At 38.7% G+C, this 18,979-nt stretch overlaps 1 protein-coding gene across 1 annotated transcript in view; it reads left to right on the top strand.

Moving 5' to 3' along the window:
- Positions 1-1,065: 1,065 nt before the first annotated feature.
- The window catches only part of LOC140743708 (basement membrane-specific heparan sulfate proteoglycan core protein), a 232,130-nt gene continuing 214,216 nt past the window's right edge, over positions 1,066-18,979 (top strand). Inside the window, exon 1 of the mRNA XM_073075204.1 lies at positions 1,066-1,221. Coding sequence (XP_072931305.1) covers positions 1,162-1,221 — 60 coding nt within the window. The 5' untranslated portion in view covers positions 1,066-1,161. The remainder of the gene's footprint in view (positions 1,222-18,979) is intronic.

Below are 18,979 nucleotides of genomic sequence, written 5' to 3'. Positions count from 1 at the left end.
GGGTACGCTAAGAAGCACTCTACCGCGGTCCCGACGGCAAGAAACCCATATCTAGCCACTGCGATACAAGTAAAAACTGTTACTTGTTAGCCAGTAATCAATATCTTATCTATGTAGGTGACGTATATTTATATCGATTGATATTTGACATTTGTGCTGAACATTTGATTTTGTATTTATGAATGTTGTACTCGTAAATTAAATTTGCTTTCATGTAAATATAATCTACATTTTCAGCACGCTAATACACTGGGACGGAAGTTTATATCTTCAATGTCAATCGGTCCTTCAATAATGGGAATGCTTAATCTTTTTTCGTTAAAATGTCTATTATCATCATGTATTCTATGAATATCAGAATTGGTCCTAGACATTGTTAGCAAATTAGGTAAATATGTTTTATCATCACCGATTCATTAGTCTCACTTGTGATATAAGTTGCGACGTTACCTGTAATATTTATGGGCTAATATCGATACCAAATGAAACGGTAGATAGGACCTTTTAGTTTAGATTTACTCCGAGTGTATATCAAGCGCAGGAGTGGGGTCATAGAACTTTGCAGGTCCGAGGCAAGCCTTAGTCAAGCAAGAATGAAAGAAAGAGATAGTGCCCTTTCCTTACGCCTATTCTTTCCTTCAATCTAGTTTACTTTGGATTTAAGATTAAGTTCGTGGTTACACGAATCGGTGCAGATGTATTTTAATTTAAATTCTTTAAGATTACAATATGTAAGTTCTATTAAATTATGTAATATGATTTCTTTAAAAAAAATTGAGTAATCATTCCAAAAATTTGATACCAGGAACGATATTCGATATTTTAATCGCATTTGCTTCACATTATGGTTATGTATACGGTATACAATTTTAGTTCTTTAATGTAAAAATCAAGTTATTAAATAAGGGATTAAATATGACCTATTTCGACGTAAAGTAGCTTCGCAACAAAGCGCATGCTTAGCGATGTCGACGCCGCGAGATGCGAGCGATGCGTGCAGTTCTAAAGTTGAACGAAAAGTTGTAGCGAGCGCGCGGAGCCCGAGCGGCGCACCATTCGCGGTCCGACGCTAGTCAGGCACAGTCGGTGCCTGCGCGCTCGCCGCACACGGGACTAAACTTACACCGACCGTACCCATACCAGACCACCGCTCGGACCACGATGAGGGTCCTCCCGGCCCCGGCGGCCCTCCTGCTCGTCTTCGTGACACTACTCGCGAAGGTAAGTATCCTCGCGCGTTCTGCGAATGTGCTGGTCGTTTGCCGGTGTTTTTGAACAAAACTTTTTCGAGCCTTCCCGAATTCTGCATTTCTTTACGCCGCCGTTCCACAGATTCATCATGTTTCGTCTTGGTCACTAAACTTATCGAAGTTAACTAATAAAAATAATAAAGTCAGCCCGTCGGGCAAAGAGCCGGTTTCTGCAACAGCCTACAACTGAACACATTTTAAACTTTACGGCGCTTATTTTACATAATGGTTAAAATATATTAAGCATCTAATTTGTGTAAGGTTAAAGTATTATTTCGCGATCTGGTAGTATTCGTATTCAGTATTTAATAAAAAATTGAGAACTCTCTTGCGTTATTACTTTTTGCGTAGGTATAAAAACTTGTGACGTTAATTTGTAACGTGAGGTTTATTTTGTGAATTATTATGTTTATGTTAAGAGGTGACCTATGAATCTTACGTATTTCTTACATTTTGTTGCTAATAACGTAAGTACGAATCGGAATGGTGGTGTAAAAATATATCAGAAAAGTTTTGTCATTTAATTTGTATTACGAATTTAAGACATTTTTTTCGTAATGTTTTTCCTGTGTTTTAGTATAAGTGTATTAGTAGAATCTATGAATTATTGATATAAAATATTCGTAAATTTTAATAATATAGTGTCTATACCTTCCCAACGGCGAGGTTTTAATAATTTACGAAGAAATAATTAATAAGTTATTTTAAATAATCTACGCGATCATTTACACATTATTAAAATTCAAACCTTATGATAATTATTTTTTTAATATTTCTAGGTATATTAAAAAGTATTAATTTTCAATAGATTTTATATATAAGTTTAAGTTTTATTTATTGTATGTTATTTTTGCAACAAATCCCCGTGCATAGTGGTCAACGTATCCCATTAACTTTTATGCCTAAAGTAAATCCGCACATCATTATTTGACTTCGGCAATTCATTGGCACAAAATATATGCCCTGCTTCGGGTATATATTTTGTGTCATGTAATGTAATGAAAATATCATGTTAATAAATAATGCAATTCGATACCAAATACTAGGTTTAATGCAATCATTCAGTAGTTCAATCGAAAAAATAAGCCTGGTTTAAATCTACAAGAGTTTAATACATAATACATTTTGTAAACTATTCTATTGTATAACTTATTCTGCAGACGGTATTGTATAAAACTTGTTATTTTTATTCCATTATTAATGCTAGCCTAAAATCTAATACGTTTAGAAGGCACTTGTTTTGAAGATTCGCTTTTCAAAACGAAAACAAAAGTGTTATTCCTTTCAAATGTAGAGTCGCGGCGGTGTGGGTAAGAAGCGGGGAACTTGTCGCGATGCACTAGACTGCCGTGTTGTTTCCACAGAAAATGTGGATTCTTTGGGTTTATGGCAGTTCTACATCATATAGTTTTTCTTGCAATGATCTTTACGGCGAAATCTTGAATATTAGCCGTTGCAGCGTATACGACTCTTTGCTTTAAGATATTTTCTAAGTTTTGTCGTAGAGACGGGTTATTTACTACGGCTTTGTCTACCTCTTGTGTAACCAAGGAATTAAAAGTCACAAGAAAATAACTGTAGTTTTAAAATCAAAAGTAATGATAAAAAAGCCCATAACGATGTGGGAACATACGCTATAGGTACCTTAAGATAAATACGTATTTATAGTACGTATCAATTCGTATTAATTATTGTTATATTATAAAAACAGCAATGTTTCCTGTATTGTGCTGAGGAGCTTTTCCAAGTCCATCAAACAAGCCAATTTAAAATTTTTGACTAATTATATCGAACTCTTTGTTATATATTTCTTTAAACATTATAACCAAAACCAACTACAAAAATATAATTAACAAAATTTTATTTATTTTGATTATGTGTATAACACTTGTTTTAACGTTCAGAAAGGATTCCAAAAATGTAACTTATTCTTCCATATTGATTAACATTTTATCACACTTCCATTACAAAAGACTTTGCAAAAATCAGACGACTTTTCATAACTTAAAGAAAGACTGAATATTCCAAAAATGGAAAAAGAATTTCATAAGTGACATCGTTTATCAATATTTAATACTCTAAATACCGAAATATTGGAAAAGGTGTGAAATGCATATCAATCACTTTAATTATTTCTTATGCTATGTTCATTTATAAAAAGAAACTCCTACTTAAATCTAACTATAATAGCACAACTTAAAAATTCTTAGAATAAGTGGTGGCATATTATGTTCATAAAATTGCAAACGGTACTGTAATCCAATCCAAAGTCGATTATAAGCTTTGCTATTTCTACCCTCTAGTATTAAGTGATATACAGCCAACAGTCATATCAATGAACTTATAGGTTATCATATCCATGACATATTATGTATAACTTAAAATATTGCGGTTTAAAAAATGAAGTCGTACTCAATCACAGTTACGTCTTGTTGGCTTATAATATTATAATTGTTCAGTCAGTAAATTGCAGTGTGCTTTTTGATACAAACTATTATTTATGAATACTTAAAATATTAACACCATGATAATTTGTGACAATATGTGACAGTACTCATTTATTCCTCTGTTACAATTGAATAATTATCTGCTGAGTAAAAAAACAATATCATTTTTCTTTACCATCTGTTGCTGAAATATTACAGTAGTTTTAAAATTCACTAGTATTTAGTCTTTATTAGCTGCAGATTGCAATTGGTCGTACATATCTGCTTTTACCTCAACTTCTCAACACAATCTATAAATTATGTTTCTAGACAGGACACCATTATTAATAATGAATCCAATTTTTGCGAATTAAAGATCGAACAGTAACAACGTGTAGTACTTATGACGAAAATGTTGAATGTCGATTGGATTGATTAATGACTTGAGTTAGTAAGGTAGTTCACGTAACGCTCCAATACCTACCTGTAAGATAGTGATTTACGTGTCTTCAATCACATATGGCCTGACTTAGACGTCTACACAAATTGCTATGTTTCGGATTACGTTTGCCTGCAGGCGTTGAGTGTCAATACAGTTTAGCTACATTGCGTGTTTCGAAACCCATTGTATACTACGATCCTGGACTTTATGTACTGGCATAAATACATGTATCACAGTACCTATTATATTCCACAATTCATATTATGTGTTCGACCGAATATAAACGGTCAATGAGGCCATTTCGTTTGTTGGATGTTTTAAAATATGTTACGGTGTACGTATATACAAGACTTCTATGTCTCAATATATAACCGGAACTATATGTATAGTTTATAATTAGGTACTTTATCAGTACAATATGATGTAGAAGTTTCACTAGTTTCAAGGTTTGTGATAGATTCGGGGAATCTGAAGTATGTGAGTATGTCTATTTTATAGCACTATTAGTACCGTATATGAATAATACATGAGATACCGCAGTCGATGAAATGTAAATATCATAATTAAATTTGGGTTCTGTACTAAGAATGACATCTTTAATGTTTCCACTGGCCAAAATATTCTAATATGATTTAAGGCAAAATTTAAGCAACACCTCCATTTAGCTTGAAAACAAACTTCTGAGTGGCGAGTACATGCGTTTATTTAACGTTTACGTGCCCACGTCAGGTGTCCGGCTATTATGTGAGGACGTCAACACGCTATTAGAGGCCCCTAAGCACATTCCCTTCCGGAATTCTCCACACTGTACCCAATTCCGTTCCGGACCGACGCCTGATTGCTCGCAGACGGCCGTGTAATTATTGTCTTTGTCTTGAATTTCAATCATATAATTGATTAATAGTTAAGTAGCACAGTTATTAACACTTTAGAATAGTTATGAGGACAGGCGCGTAAACCACGTTGTTGCATGTGTTAGATATAAATTTCTTTAAGTTAAATATCTATACAGGTAAGGCCAGAAAAAAACAATATGCATGGTAGTTAGAAGTCTGGTAAGCTACACTTTAGATGCTGATATTGGTACTACCATATTTCGAGAAGCATTATCTCTGAAATGGATGAGTTGCACACTATTTGTCTTTACTATTCTAATCCCCAATTAAATTGTTTCCTAGAGCTTCACGAAAATACTTCGTTCGTTTAGTTTTATTATATATCTCGAGTCTCGACTGAAGCAAACCTAAATCACAAACGAAGCCATAATCCCGGCTTCAGAACAGATAAACGGAACACGATAGCTCGGCAAATGCACTTAATTAGTCATTGTATCGAGATATTAGATCAATTGATATTAGATTTAAATCCTTTCTCTGAAACCGTTATCTGGGGAAAATCTGATGCCTGGGAATTAAGCAAAGCTTTTCTCTAATTGGAATGGTTTAAATTGCTACGTGAACATCATTATATTGTTATGCGAAAATAAAAATATTAAACCGCATATATACATTATATTTAGAATATTTGTAACGTTACAAAATCTTTTATCAGTTATATAATATAGGATAGGATTATTAAATATAGATCCTGATCTGAAATCAAATTCAGGACTTAAATCGCGAAGGCTGTGTCGACGCTCTCCGGAACCGGTCGTCTATTTTAGAACTAGACGTAGGAAAACGAATATATACTTAACCGTTCATTTCCTTACATTTGCAGCGATTTATAAACCTCGTCCTCCCCTCTTTGAGACCACAGAACTCAATTTGCCTTCTCGAAAATAGGACACTTCTTAAAAGCCTTTAGTGTTAGGTATATGTAGGGGCAATAAGCCATCGACATGAGAAAATGGGGCATTGACACCTATGACGTTGCATAGGCATAACTTGCTACTCGGTAAACGTCTTTTATTGTTAGTAAAATGTGACACATTTAACACCATTGTTTTATTTTGTAGCGTGTCTGGAACTCAAATAATCGAGTGTTAAGTACATTGTTCCGTCGCTTGCTTCCATAACAGATTGTAGGTAATATGTATTTATACCATTCTTGAGTGCTGTTTTGGATGTACGAAATTTACATTTGTTTAATTAAAATAAAATGCCGTATTTTCTTATTTCAGATTGTTTTAAATATTAAATAGCGATATTGATAAAAATAGGGTTTAAATTGTAAAATTAACGAGCGATACATGTAACATTTCTGTATGTAAATAAATTGTGACACAGTCATATTTAGACTACCATGTTACAGTAGTATCTATCTAATGATGATAGTACCTACTTAAAAAGGACATACTCGTATGTCTACAATTCCAATATGTTTCTATATGGTTTGATGATACTCGTTCGGATAATCTAAAAAGATTTATTTTGAAATATCCTACTTCATTAGATTCCACGTCTTACCGATTGACTTTAATGTATTAAATCTACGTAATCAGAATTGCGCGCGAGATACTCGTACCACCAGGTATTCCGCGAACCATGGTGAATAACTAAAACCTCCCACGTAAACACACTGAATATTTTGACGATGCATCGCTCAGATTTTAAGTGCAATTCTATATTAGGGCCGTCGAACTGCAGTCTTGTGTGGCGACATTTTAATTTTGGTCCGCTATAACTCATAGTCTTTAAGTCATAATTCTAACAATAATTATGTTATGATGATAAATCCAGACGGCACTTATATACTTGTAACTGATATTAGTTCTATATTATTTAATTTTATCGTTTTAATGTGCACAGTAAGTACTATTTAATAAAATAATTATTAATCAACATGTTAGTAGGTAATAGCTGTGATTCCTAATTATAAACAATTATGTGAACTGTGACTATAATTACAAATTAATGCGTTCGCCGGGAGTATAATTTAGCTTATAACAATCTAGACGCACGGCAGTGTGTCCACCAAGATCCGGGATTTATAAATAACAGTAAATAAAAATAAGTACGTATATATATATATATATACACGTACGTACGTATATATATACGTACTTATTTTGTATATGTGTTAAATAATAAATTAATAATAAAGGAATAAAGTTTTTGTTAAGAAAATAATTCCTGTCTAGCGATGTTACAGTCAAAGTGATCAAATAGCTATTATAAATAATGACTGGTTATTATGTATAATAACTAATTTGTCCAGACATATGATAAATTAATCAATTTATCCGGTTGTTATATATAATAGTATGTTAAAGTTAGTCAAGGTAATAAATATGTTATTGTAAAAACCCGAATACGGCAAATCTTAAGATCATTAATGATTAAATATGTTGCATCAACGTCATCTTCGTTGTTGTATTACAATAACTATAAATCATATAGTTTAGCCCGAATTATGGTGAATCGGACTAACTTAGATTTATATGTTCATTTACGTTCCAACACAACCTACCCAATACCAAGGCTGGGACATAAAATAAATATATAACATAAACATACAGTCAGTATGGACTTAAAACATAAATAAGCGATCAGAGATAATAGTAAGGCATGTATTTTATTACTCCACCCCATAGTTGATTTACGTACATCGTATACTGAGACTGGGCATAGAACATCTCAACATGTCTATTATTCGATATGTGATTCTTATAAAATTACAAAAAATATAATTATGCTAAAGTTAAAATAGAAACTTCTAATCTTTAACTATACTTGTTTTAACACTTTATCCAAGTCTTTGAAAATATTATATATAATGGCTGGTTAATGTTATTAATTCAATACTATTTATCATTTTCACCAAATTGAGTAGATATTATACGTAATGGCAAGATATTATGTATAATATCCGAATTTATCACTTTGGCTGTAACACATGCATTGTGTTACACGTTGCTGTATTTATACGCGCCGCCAGTTTTCACGCTTTGCGAGTTTGAAAAATCCTACTTGGTTAATTTTTCTTTTGTGTAGCTTAGTTTTTTTAGAGCTAGGTGAGTAATTTGAGCAACTGTGTTCACAGGTTGGACTATGCTATTTGAGTTCGGTTATAGTTGCCCGCTTTTCAGTTGTACTCGTATTACGAGTACTTCCATGTCACTTCCTTTTCAAGGAAAGACTAACGGTTGGACGTCAAATATTCGAATCATATTAAAAATTGTCCACCACTATCAGTTTTCAAAACTATCTGTTTCCATTTTCTCTTACAATTTTGAGACGTGGCCATCTCAACCTAGTTCGGTTTACATTTGCCTACAAAAGCGAACAGAGTCTGGAAAGTTCTAAGAGATGTAGTAACTCGGACCGGAATTGACAGTTTGATAGTGACCGTGTATGTTATGTTATTCCAATATATGTTATGTTATTCCAAGGCTTTCACATATAAAAATAGGTATTGTTCGAACATTTACGGGCCCATGAATTATCTATAACGTATAATAATGCGAACAAACAAGTAGCACAACTCATAGTAGACATGGTACACTTCGGACGACTCGGGAAGAATTATCTTAACACACTATTAAAACTAAATTACGGTAACGACATTAAACTGGAAATAAGTAAAGCGTTAGTGCAGTTTACTGGTTTTTCTTTACAGTTAATTTAGTATAGCTGTATTGCCAAACTTTATATCTCTGCTTTTTTACGCAACTGACAAGGTAGAGTTATGTTTTTTGCAGATGTCTTGTATGTTAGTAAATTTCTTTATTACCTTTTATCCTACCAATTATTGAATCTTATTACCAAACCGCTGGACGGATTTCGAGAGTTAAGTTAAGTTAAGTACGGTGTAATGTAAAATAGATTTTTTGCAATCGGGGTTTTGATTTGTTTAACTATTCCATTAGAATAAACTTATTGTAGTATTTTTAATTTTATTTAGCTTTAATTTTGTGACCGCGTCCGTAATCAGGTAGGATGTTAAACTAATGTCATTTTAATGTTGACCCTGCCAAATCCGCGACGTATATCGGCAGGGTTATCTTATGTTTCCCGACAACTAGATATGATAGTGTTTAAATTTACAATCGAGTCGTTTGTACATCTTTTTCGGCGTACGCAAAAGTAACGTGTGCGAGTGAGACGCACGTTCAAGAGAAACGCATACTCAAATCTTGAACACACCCCACAAACATAAAAATTGATAAAACCGTCGGCACTGCACTGGGATACCGTTATCGAAATTTGCATGCAGTTTTTTAGTCACACCCATAAGTATCGGATATTTGATTAATTGATTACACAGAGCTTCTATTTATCGAATTTATTCCATATCCAATAAAGAGTAGGTACCTACATTTATTTCCTTGTAAATTGGATATGGAATTCGTGCAAACAAATTTTCGTTTTGTTTTTCATATTCGTTAACTGTAACTTAATAGTGACTTATTTCTTATTGTTTTACAAAATATGTGGATGCAAGCTATCTGTAATGTGATATGACACCATCACGTAATTTCTGTGCCTGACATATTATTTGATTCAAATGCAAAACCACGTGTTTAATTTTAGATTTTGATGTATTTTGTTAGTACATCTATATAATAATAAATATTGGGTTCTAACTATGTAACTTAAAAGTATCTGTAACGTGTTTCATAAGTATAAATATTATTCCCGGAAGAGGCTCCTAATACAGGTACTGTGTGCTTTAAAGGAGGCTCTAACCACATACTAATTTAACACACTTCATGAAGCAAGTAAAATAAAAGTTTAAATGTTTTAAAACTGTTCTCATGTAGCTGTAATAAGCGCACTGAATCAATGATTCGTTAATTAGTTGTGCGTATTAAATTATGCATCGTCGTCTGGTTTATCGAGACCTAAAATAGCATAAGAATTAGGCATTACGTTATTGTTTAATTATATTAAGAGTCATTTTTATAATTTCTATGTGTAGTTCAAAAATAATACTATGCCAATGTTGTATTTAAAGTTTAATTAAATTAAATTTCTTTATCATAGCCATTTTGAAGAATAAGTACTTACATATTTGCATGGGACATTCAAGAAGTTGAAATATATGAATATTTTATAAGTATATGAAAATAATTAGGGTTTTTGCGACACTGCTTTTGATTTCCGACGAGATAGATTGCAACGGAGCTGTGGTTTTGAAATTGTAAACCAAGCAAACAAACTCGATAGGCAAATTGTCTATGCGAGACGAAATTGGTGTTTTCCAGCTTAAAGGAAAACTGCGTCCAGTAATAACGTCGGACGCCGAATAAAAAACGACATATCACGAATGGATTCCTAAAAGCCATCGTACGATACAAATATAAAAAAGCTACCAACTCTTTTTTCCCATTATTTCAAACATTTCTGTATAGATTTTAGTTATTTTACATTTACATACTGCATATGTGCCACGAACTCAAGTATCTTTCATTAAATAGGATAGATATTAAAAAGTTAGTTCATAGGATTCACTACATTTTTTTTCGCTAAATACGCACGCATTGAGAGCATCCTGTTAAATGTTTGAGAGGGATTTAAAATCGAGCGGTCCAGACATGTTAATTGGTTTAGATTGAGTTGAATGGTCAAAAAGGGACCTCGAACTCAATTTCTGTCTTATAGCTGAAGTCTTTGCAATGTTGTTTTTCTTTAATTAAGTACATAGTTTTCCTCATACTAAAAACTCTCATTGTCCTATTGGCTCGTAATTCAGAACGAATGACCTTTTTAATTTCATGCAGAACTTAATCGTAAAAAAATATATATTGCCGATATCGTAAAGAACTGTATTTAAATCAGTCAAAGGTCGAAGAATAAACCGATAACCGATAATAATGTGTTTATTATATTTTTTCTTGTAACCTACTTAAATATAAAGCTTATAGATTTATGATAGGTAATCAATCGTTTATAAAATTGTGTCAATACATGATCAATAACATGACCCAATCCTGGTTTTAATTAAATAAAGTAATGTACACTATAAATACATTTCTATGCACCTTTTGGGGTATGATTCCCGATTATGCAAATATCAAAAATATAAATTTAGGCGTTTATTCTTTGGGTGTTACACACTAACTTAGGCACCAATACGCACTTGGCCAGCGCGGTGGACTATGGCCTAATCCTTCTCATCATGAGAGGAGACCCGTGCCCAGCAGTGGGACAGTAATGGGTTGATGATGATGATGATGATGAATGGTTAGGTGAACACAATAGTGTTTATGGCAACCATAATAAAAGATATATAAGCATAATTATTGCATTATCTGTTGTTACAAATGAATTTTATCATTAAGATATTAGATCTATTCTTATGGAGTTATGGACATATTAACTGTGTTTTGCGAGACAGACGAAAATTTAAATTGCACCCATCAAAGTGCACGTGTTCTCCCAAATGCAATGAGAATTAGTGGGAGATTTAGCGAACATGAATAATCAATGAGTAATAGGTAATGGTAATGTGATAAGTTCGTTTATGATAAGTTTTGCGTGATGTGAATAACCGGCATTTATAAATTCATATGATTACTAGCAGAACTCGCGGCTTCGCCCGAGTAAAGAAATATGATATGACATACAAATAACTGTAATCGTAAATTTGTACCTTTAACAATTTTAACGATAAAGTAGTATTAATATTTAATTAATAAAAGCTTTTTTTTCGTCACTGTGTACCTAAATTGGTCAAGCTTTCTTCAGAAACATACAATAAAACTCTTATTAGTTGACTGTAATAAAACTTTCTTTAAAATATGAGTTTCATGTAGGATACAATAATTATTATTTACACTATTCCATAGGAACTTCCATGTTCCAGGGTCGCTGGCTGGGCGGTAAGAGCTCCCATTCTTGCCGCCCGCAACTCCAGAAGTCCCCCTTTAGTCTCGTACGACAGGCGGGGGATACTGTAGCCCTGTTCTAGCCCAAATTTTTAATCCAAGCACTATGTGTCTACCACATCACCAACACTAATCCACGCATAACCACTACCATACCCAACGGCAGGACAAAATGTTGGCACGCAGTGTGTCCAAAGTAGTTGCGATGTACCTAATCAGTATACCAAAATGTAGGCCATTTTGAATAAAATTACGCGTTATCATATATGAAATTTGCACCCGTCCACGTTGTCGTGTATTTGTCTGAATAGACGTTATCTGAAATTTCACGTTTCTAACTTCGAACCTAAAAGATTCCCGTATACTTACATATAACACTTCTTTTACCTCCTTAGTAGAATTTCAAAAACATTCCTATGTACATATGCATCAATAAATACTTTATCAGCAAATTTCTGAAAGCTAATATTCAACACCAGCGGTCGGCAATCCAACACCCACGGGTGGTGTGTGGCCCGCGGGTCTGCGCGTTACTAATAATTGGCCAAGTGCAAGTCAAACCCGCACCTGGAGGGGTCCGTACAACCGATTTTTTTTTTAATTTCTAGTATTTAATATTGCAGCAACTTAGGGTTAGATTTCCATAAATGGTGTTAAAAAAATTCTATCATTCCCAACCAGAAAGCCAATTGCCAATTTTTACAGTCCTTGCTTCCAAATTAACGTTTCCATCGCTTATTAAACGTCCTTACGGGTGAATTTTTCAAAAACGGTGAAGTAGGTGTTCTATTATTTTCAATCAGAAAGCAGAATACTAAATTACATAGACTTTGCTCTTAAACCTGCGAACTTCTAAACGAAGTTTCTACCCCTATTTTATCCTCTTAAGGGTAGATTTTCCATAAACATTGTTAAAGAAGATCTATTATTTCGTACCAGAAAGCTAAATCCTATTTTTACAGTCCTTGTTTCCAAATAAACGGATATTAAAATAAAATTCCATCCCCTATAAAACAACCTTAAGGGTTGATTTTCCAAAAAGTGCGAAATAGGTGTCCTATTATTTTCAATCAGAAAGCCAAATAACGATTTTCATACAGTTTGCATAAAAACTGGGGGACTTTCATACAAACTTATAACCCTTATTTAACTTATATAAGGGTTGATTTTTCAAAAACGGTACAATTAAATTTCCACTATATCTTATCAGTAAGGCAATGACTGGCTTTCAAATTGGCAAATTTTAAAATAAGCTGTCAACCCCTATTTAACCACCCTTAGGGTTGATTTTGGAAAAACCCTTGGATTAAATTTTTATTACTTTAAATCAGAAAGCTAAATACCAATATTCATCCAGTTTGCTTTAAAACTGACGAACTTTCATACTAACTTTCAACCCCCATGTAGATTATGGGTTTTCAAATAAAACTCCAACTTGAATCTTCAGTTCTTTTCTTCTTGTTTTTATTCCGAGGCGTACACCTTTTTACATACAAAAGGCGAGCTTAAGTACTTATTTTGGGTACCGCAACAGGCGCAGGCTCAGTCAGCAACCGCGTCCTATTGCCGTCCCTTTCTAACATAGCCTGTCTTACTCTTACAATTCTATGCTTACACTCTATTGCTATCCTACTCTTACATATCTATTCTTATTACGTAGGACTTATATCTATTGCAATAAAATGTCTTATTTACATAGTCTTAATTACATACACAAGTTACATTAATCAACATTTACATTTAAATTCTTAGGCCGTTGTCGTCCGTAATATTCTCCCCCCGGCGTAGATTCTTCGAAGCCTCCTCCATCTGAAGGACGGCAAGCTTCGTCGCTGGCCTCTGGAACACACCTCCCTTTGTGCGGACGTCTGCAGACCGGACGATGCCATCAGGTCCCGGGTGAACTCGCTCGACGACTCCTCTCGGCCAGGTATTGCGGGGTAAGGCGTAGTCGACCACAATTACGAGATCGCCTTCCCGCAGTTGTGACGCCTGTGCGTTGGACGGCCCCCGCGGAATGAGCGTAGGCAGGTACTCTCGCAGCCATCGCTGCCAGAACTGGTCCGCCAGTGCCTGCGCCCTTCTCCACGTGCTGCGGTCCGCCTCGGTGCATGGCCCCGTCCGCGGTAGCCCCGTCGATGAGCCGATGAGGAAGTGATTCGGCGTTAGTGCTTCCTCGTCCTCGGGGTCCACGGAGACGTGCGTGAGCGGTCGCGCGTTCACGCTGTACTCGGCCTCGGTGATTAACGTCTGCAGTACCTCTTCTTTTGGCGACTTTTCTTTGAGCGTGGTGCTTAGTGCGGTTTTTACTGAACGCACTAAGCGCTCCCAGGCTCCTCCCATGTGTGGCGCCCCCGGCGGTATGAAACGCCAGTCGGTGTTGTACTGCAGACCGTAGTCCCGTAGTGCTGCGATCCATGCTCCGTATGTATTTCTCAGTTCGACGTCGGCCCCTCTAAAGTTAGTGGCGTTGTCGGAGTATATGACGCGCGGCCAACCCCTTCTGGCGGCCATCCTTCGCAGCGCCATAACAGCTGAGTCCGTAGAGAGCGACTGGACGATCTCTAAATGAATGGCCCTTGTGGTGAGACAGGTAAATAGTGCACACCACCTCTTTTCGTGTCTTCGTCCGATAGTCACCGTTAGGGGCCCGAAATAGTCCACGCCACAATAGGTGAAGGCGCGGTGCCCCGAGTCCAACCTCACTTTAGGTAGGTCTCCTTTCGGTGGTGTCGTCGGAGTCGCCTTGTACACGCGACAGTATTGACACGCTCGTGCTACTTTCTTGACTGTAGGCCTCAAGCGCAGTATGATGAATCGTTGACGGAGCTCGTTGACGACTCGTTCGTTATTCGCGTGTCCCGCCCGGCGATGATAATGCTCGACAAGCAGGTGAGTAAAGGGATGCTGCCCGTCGAGTATTACCGGCTCATTAGAGTGCGTTGTAGAATAGAGCGCACCTATACGGCCTCTTGCGGTTATTAGCCCGTCGTTCAATACTGCGTCGAGCCTTTTAAATTTGCTGTGTCGTTGTAGCGGCTGGTTGTGACTTAACCGCGCTAAGTCTTCGCTGAAGGAGTCCCGCTGCGCGCGTTGAAACCACCGTCGTTCGGCCGCTTCTAAGTGTGACACTTCTAAGTGTAGAGTCTTGTCTCTAGATCGAAGCTTCTCGACGAATAGCTGAGTAAGTGCCGTCGCCCTTATAAGCTTCAGGTAACTGGAGAACCTTCTAATGTCGGGTAATGAGTCGTTGCGGTCCGAGTCCTCTTCTGAGACGGTGTAACACGTCTCCCCGGTCTCTTCACCTTCCCCGTTCTCCGTAGGCCAGTGCTCTTCTGTGGCTCGTAGGAATTGCGGTCCCGTGAACCACCGGTCCCGGCTGTCGATCCCGTCGGTTTGAAGCCTGGTCGCATCGTCGGCTACGTTGAGTGTTGTAGGCACCCATCGCCAATCCTCTGTATGTGTGAGCTCGGCGATCTCAGCTAGGCGATGTGAGACGAACGGCGTGTATTTTTTCGTCTCGTTTCTTATCCACTGAAGGACGGTGCGGGAGTCACTCCAGTATATGACTCGTTTGGGTTTCCAACAGCTGTGCTCCCTGACTATAGTGTTAGCCATTCGTGCCCCGATTAACGCAGCTTGGAGCTCCAGTCTCGGAATGGTTAGTAACTTCAGTGGAGCCACCTTCGCCTTGGCCATTACTTGTATTGTTTCTATGTGATCGCCGTGTGCGATCCTCCAGTAGGCCACCGTAGCGTAGGCTTGCTCGCTTGCGTCGACAAACACGTGTAACTCGATGTGAGTTTCCGGCGTTACGTTGTAGCTATAGCACCGCGGTATTGTTAGTGCTGAGACATCTGGGAGTCGCCTTATCCACTCGTCGAATAGGTTAGCGTCTTCAGATGGCAATTCCTGGTCCCAATCAACCTTCTTGAGCCACAAGCGTTGTAATATCATCTTGCCGATGATCGTATATTGACTGATAAGCCCCAGTGGGTCGTACACCGACATAACCGCGCTTAGGGTTTCGCGTTTAGTCGGTGCTCTCAACCGCAGTCTGACCTCATCGGGAACCCTCTTGATGTCAGTGTTGAAGGTGAGGGTGTCGGAGCTCGGGTCCCAGCGCAGCCCCAATGTCTTTTCCTTCTGGTGTGCTGCTAACTTTACATTCGCGCTTTCAGACTTCTTATCTTCGGGTATGCTAGCTAAAACTCTCTTGCTATTTGAGTTCCATCTTCTTAAGTTGAAGTCCGCTTGTTGATGGATGTAGGTAACTTCGTTCACCATTTTAATAGCCTCCTCTTCAGATGGGAAACTGTCTAGGTAATCGTCCATGTAGTGTCGCTCCTTGACCGCCGTGGCCGCCTCTGGGTATTTACTTTCATAGTCGACGGCGTTGCGGTTTCTTACGCTGTGAGCGAGGTATGGCGAACTGCTGGCTCCGAATATCATGGAGACCATTTTAAATCTTCTCGGAGGGTCCGTAGGCTTGTCCCTCCATAAAAACATCTGTGCCGGTTGGTCCTCGGGTCTGATTTTAACCCTAAGGAACATTTCTTCGATGTCCGCTGTGACGGCGATTCTCTTTTCTCTGAACCCGAACAATATTCTTGTGAGTGAAGCTAGTAGGTCGGGTCCTTCTAGTAGGAAGTCATTGAGACAGACTCCCTTCACCTTAGCCGCCGCGTCGAAGACCATTCTAACTTTTCCCGGCTTGTTGTGATTGGTGACGGCGAAGTGCGGCAGGAACCATTTTACGTTGCTATCCCTTTCGCTGCCGTCGCATTGCACCGCGTAACCCTTTTGTATAAGGTTAGCGATCTGAGCCGCGTATTCCTTTTTAAACGCCGGCTCCTTAGTCATCCTCTTCTCGAGCGTGTGTAGTCTCTTAAGGGCAGACTCGTAGCTATCTGGGAACGTGGGGTTATCTATCTTCCAGGGCAGACCCACTTCGAAGTGGCCGTCCTTTCTTGTGGCGGTCGCTTCGAAAATGTCGTTGGCTCTCTTCTCATGCTTATTAATTTTTTCTTTAGTCGATATGCCAAGCGAGTCCACGTCGAAATGTGACTCGACGAGCTTCTGTAGTTGGACGTCGCTCGCGCAGATGTGAAGTACGGCCGCCTGGTCTTGATAAATCGATTTCCTGGGTACCGACCCGTGCAGTACCCATCCCAACTTCGTTCTCGACGCGGCGGGTTCATTTCTCTTGCCGGCGCGCAGCTGTCGCGATATTATTAGATGCCAGTTGTCGGCACCTATCAATATGCGAGGTCGAGCTTCTCCCTTACTGATGCTATCTTGTACAACTCGCAGGTGCTTGTACCGTTCTAAGTTGTGCGGTACGCGTTGGTGATGTAGCTGTAGTCCTTTTACTGTGCGGGCTGTCACTAAGTAGGCTTCTTGTTCGTGTACCCCTTTGACACGAACCTTGACCGCTTCGCTGTCGATCCTTCTCTGATCGTTAATACCCCTTATGTTCAGAGGTCGATTCGGTCCGCCGTTAGTGAGTTGCTTCGCTAATTCTTCGTCTATTAGCGTCACAGTAGACCCTTCGTCTAGGAGGGCGTACGTATCTACCTCCCCCCGTGGACCGCTGAGTTTCACCTCGCAGGTTTTGAGCAGTACTGATGTAATAGGCGACCTCCTTGTCGTGACGCTCATTACTAGCGCGGCTGCTTCGTCTTCCCTGCCGTCGTCCGGAGTGCTCACTGTAGTCGTAGACTCCGTTACTTTTTCTTTATGTAGTAGCGCGTGATGTTGGTAGGTACATCCGTGGACTCCGCAGGCCTTGGCTTTGCATGTGAACCTGCTGTGCTTCCTTTTCATGCATTTGAAGCACATCTTGTTGTCCTTTGCCCACTTCCATCGCTCGTTGACGTCGAGTGCTTTGAGTTTATCGCACTCAGTAGTGTAGTGTCCCCCAGTTGGACACATGAAGCATTTTCTTTCTTCCGGTTGACTTTCCCCCGCAGTGTATACGCCCTTGGTAGCAACCCGCTTTGGTGCTACTTCTCTTCTGACGGGTACCGGAACGCTTCGCTTCGTTGTGTGGGTGTACCTTATCATAAGGTCCGCTTCGGCCATTAAAAACTCGGAGAGTACTATCATTTCATTATCTTCCATGATGCGTGCTTCGTTATTGGCTGCGTACTCCGCCCATTTGCTTATGAGATGAGGACTCAGTTTGTCCATTACGTCTCGAACGAGTAGCGGGTTTCGTAGGTAGCCTCTTCTATCTATACTTTTTATCGTATAGACAATATTTTGAATCTTCACCGCGAACTCATACAGATCGGTGCTCGCGCTCCCTAATTTCGGGATCTTTTTGAGCTCTTCCATGGCCCGATCTATTATGAATTCCGGTCTTCCATATTTCATCTCTAATGTGCGCATGATGATATCTGGGTTAGATGCGGTGAATAGCTGTGACAGCACGGTTTCTCTCGCTTCCCCTCGCAGGCTGTTTCGCAGTCGAAGGAGATTTTCCGTTGGAGAGAACTTAAAGAGTCTTGTAGAATCTTCCATGGCGGCCTTATACGGTAGCCACTCGGCGACGGCTCCCGTGAATATAGGTAGTTCCGCTGTTTGGCGAGGCAACGGTCTTGAGGCGACTAGTTTTTCTAAGGTGTCGGCTAGCCGTTGAATGCCTTGGAATTTCGCGTTCTCCCCCCGTTGCTTACTAACGGGAGGGCGAACCTCTTCCGGTTCTTCCCTGTATTTCGTCGCCGTTGGTTGTTCCATGCTTCTATCCACCCAGTCTTGTACCCTTTCGTTGCATGAGCTCGCCGCATATTCAGATTCGGCTTCGATTGCAGTCATTTCGGCGGCTAATCTCGATTTGATTAGCTTTTCTTTCATAAGTAGCCGCTTCTCTTCTATAGCCGCGAGTTCTTTCTCCGCTTCGTATTGTGCCATCTTCATACGTGCGTCGATGCTTCGCTTTGAAGTGTTACTGCGAGCGGTGTGTGCCGGCGACGTAGGTCTCCGCACCGGCGATGTAGGTCTCCGCACCGGCGATGAAGTTTCACGCCTTGGTGGCGTGCTAGCTGGTCGTGCAGGTGGCCCCATGACGGACGTCCGCGTTGACGTC

This window comes from Epargyreus clarus, unplaced genomic scaffold (genome assembly GCF_041222505.1).
Source record: "Epargyreus clarus isolate Ecla_fem2 unplaced genomic scaffold, WU_Ecla_fem_2.2 ptg000007l, whole genome shotgun sequence".
Lineage (NCBI taxonomy): Eukaryota > Metazoa > Arthropoda > Insecta > Lepidoptera > Hesperiidae > Epargyreus > Epargyreus clarus.
Note: the sequence above shows the minus strand (reverse complement) of the source record. Positions and strands in the feature narration are given on the sequence as shown.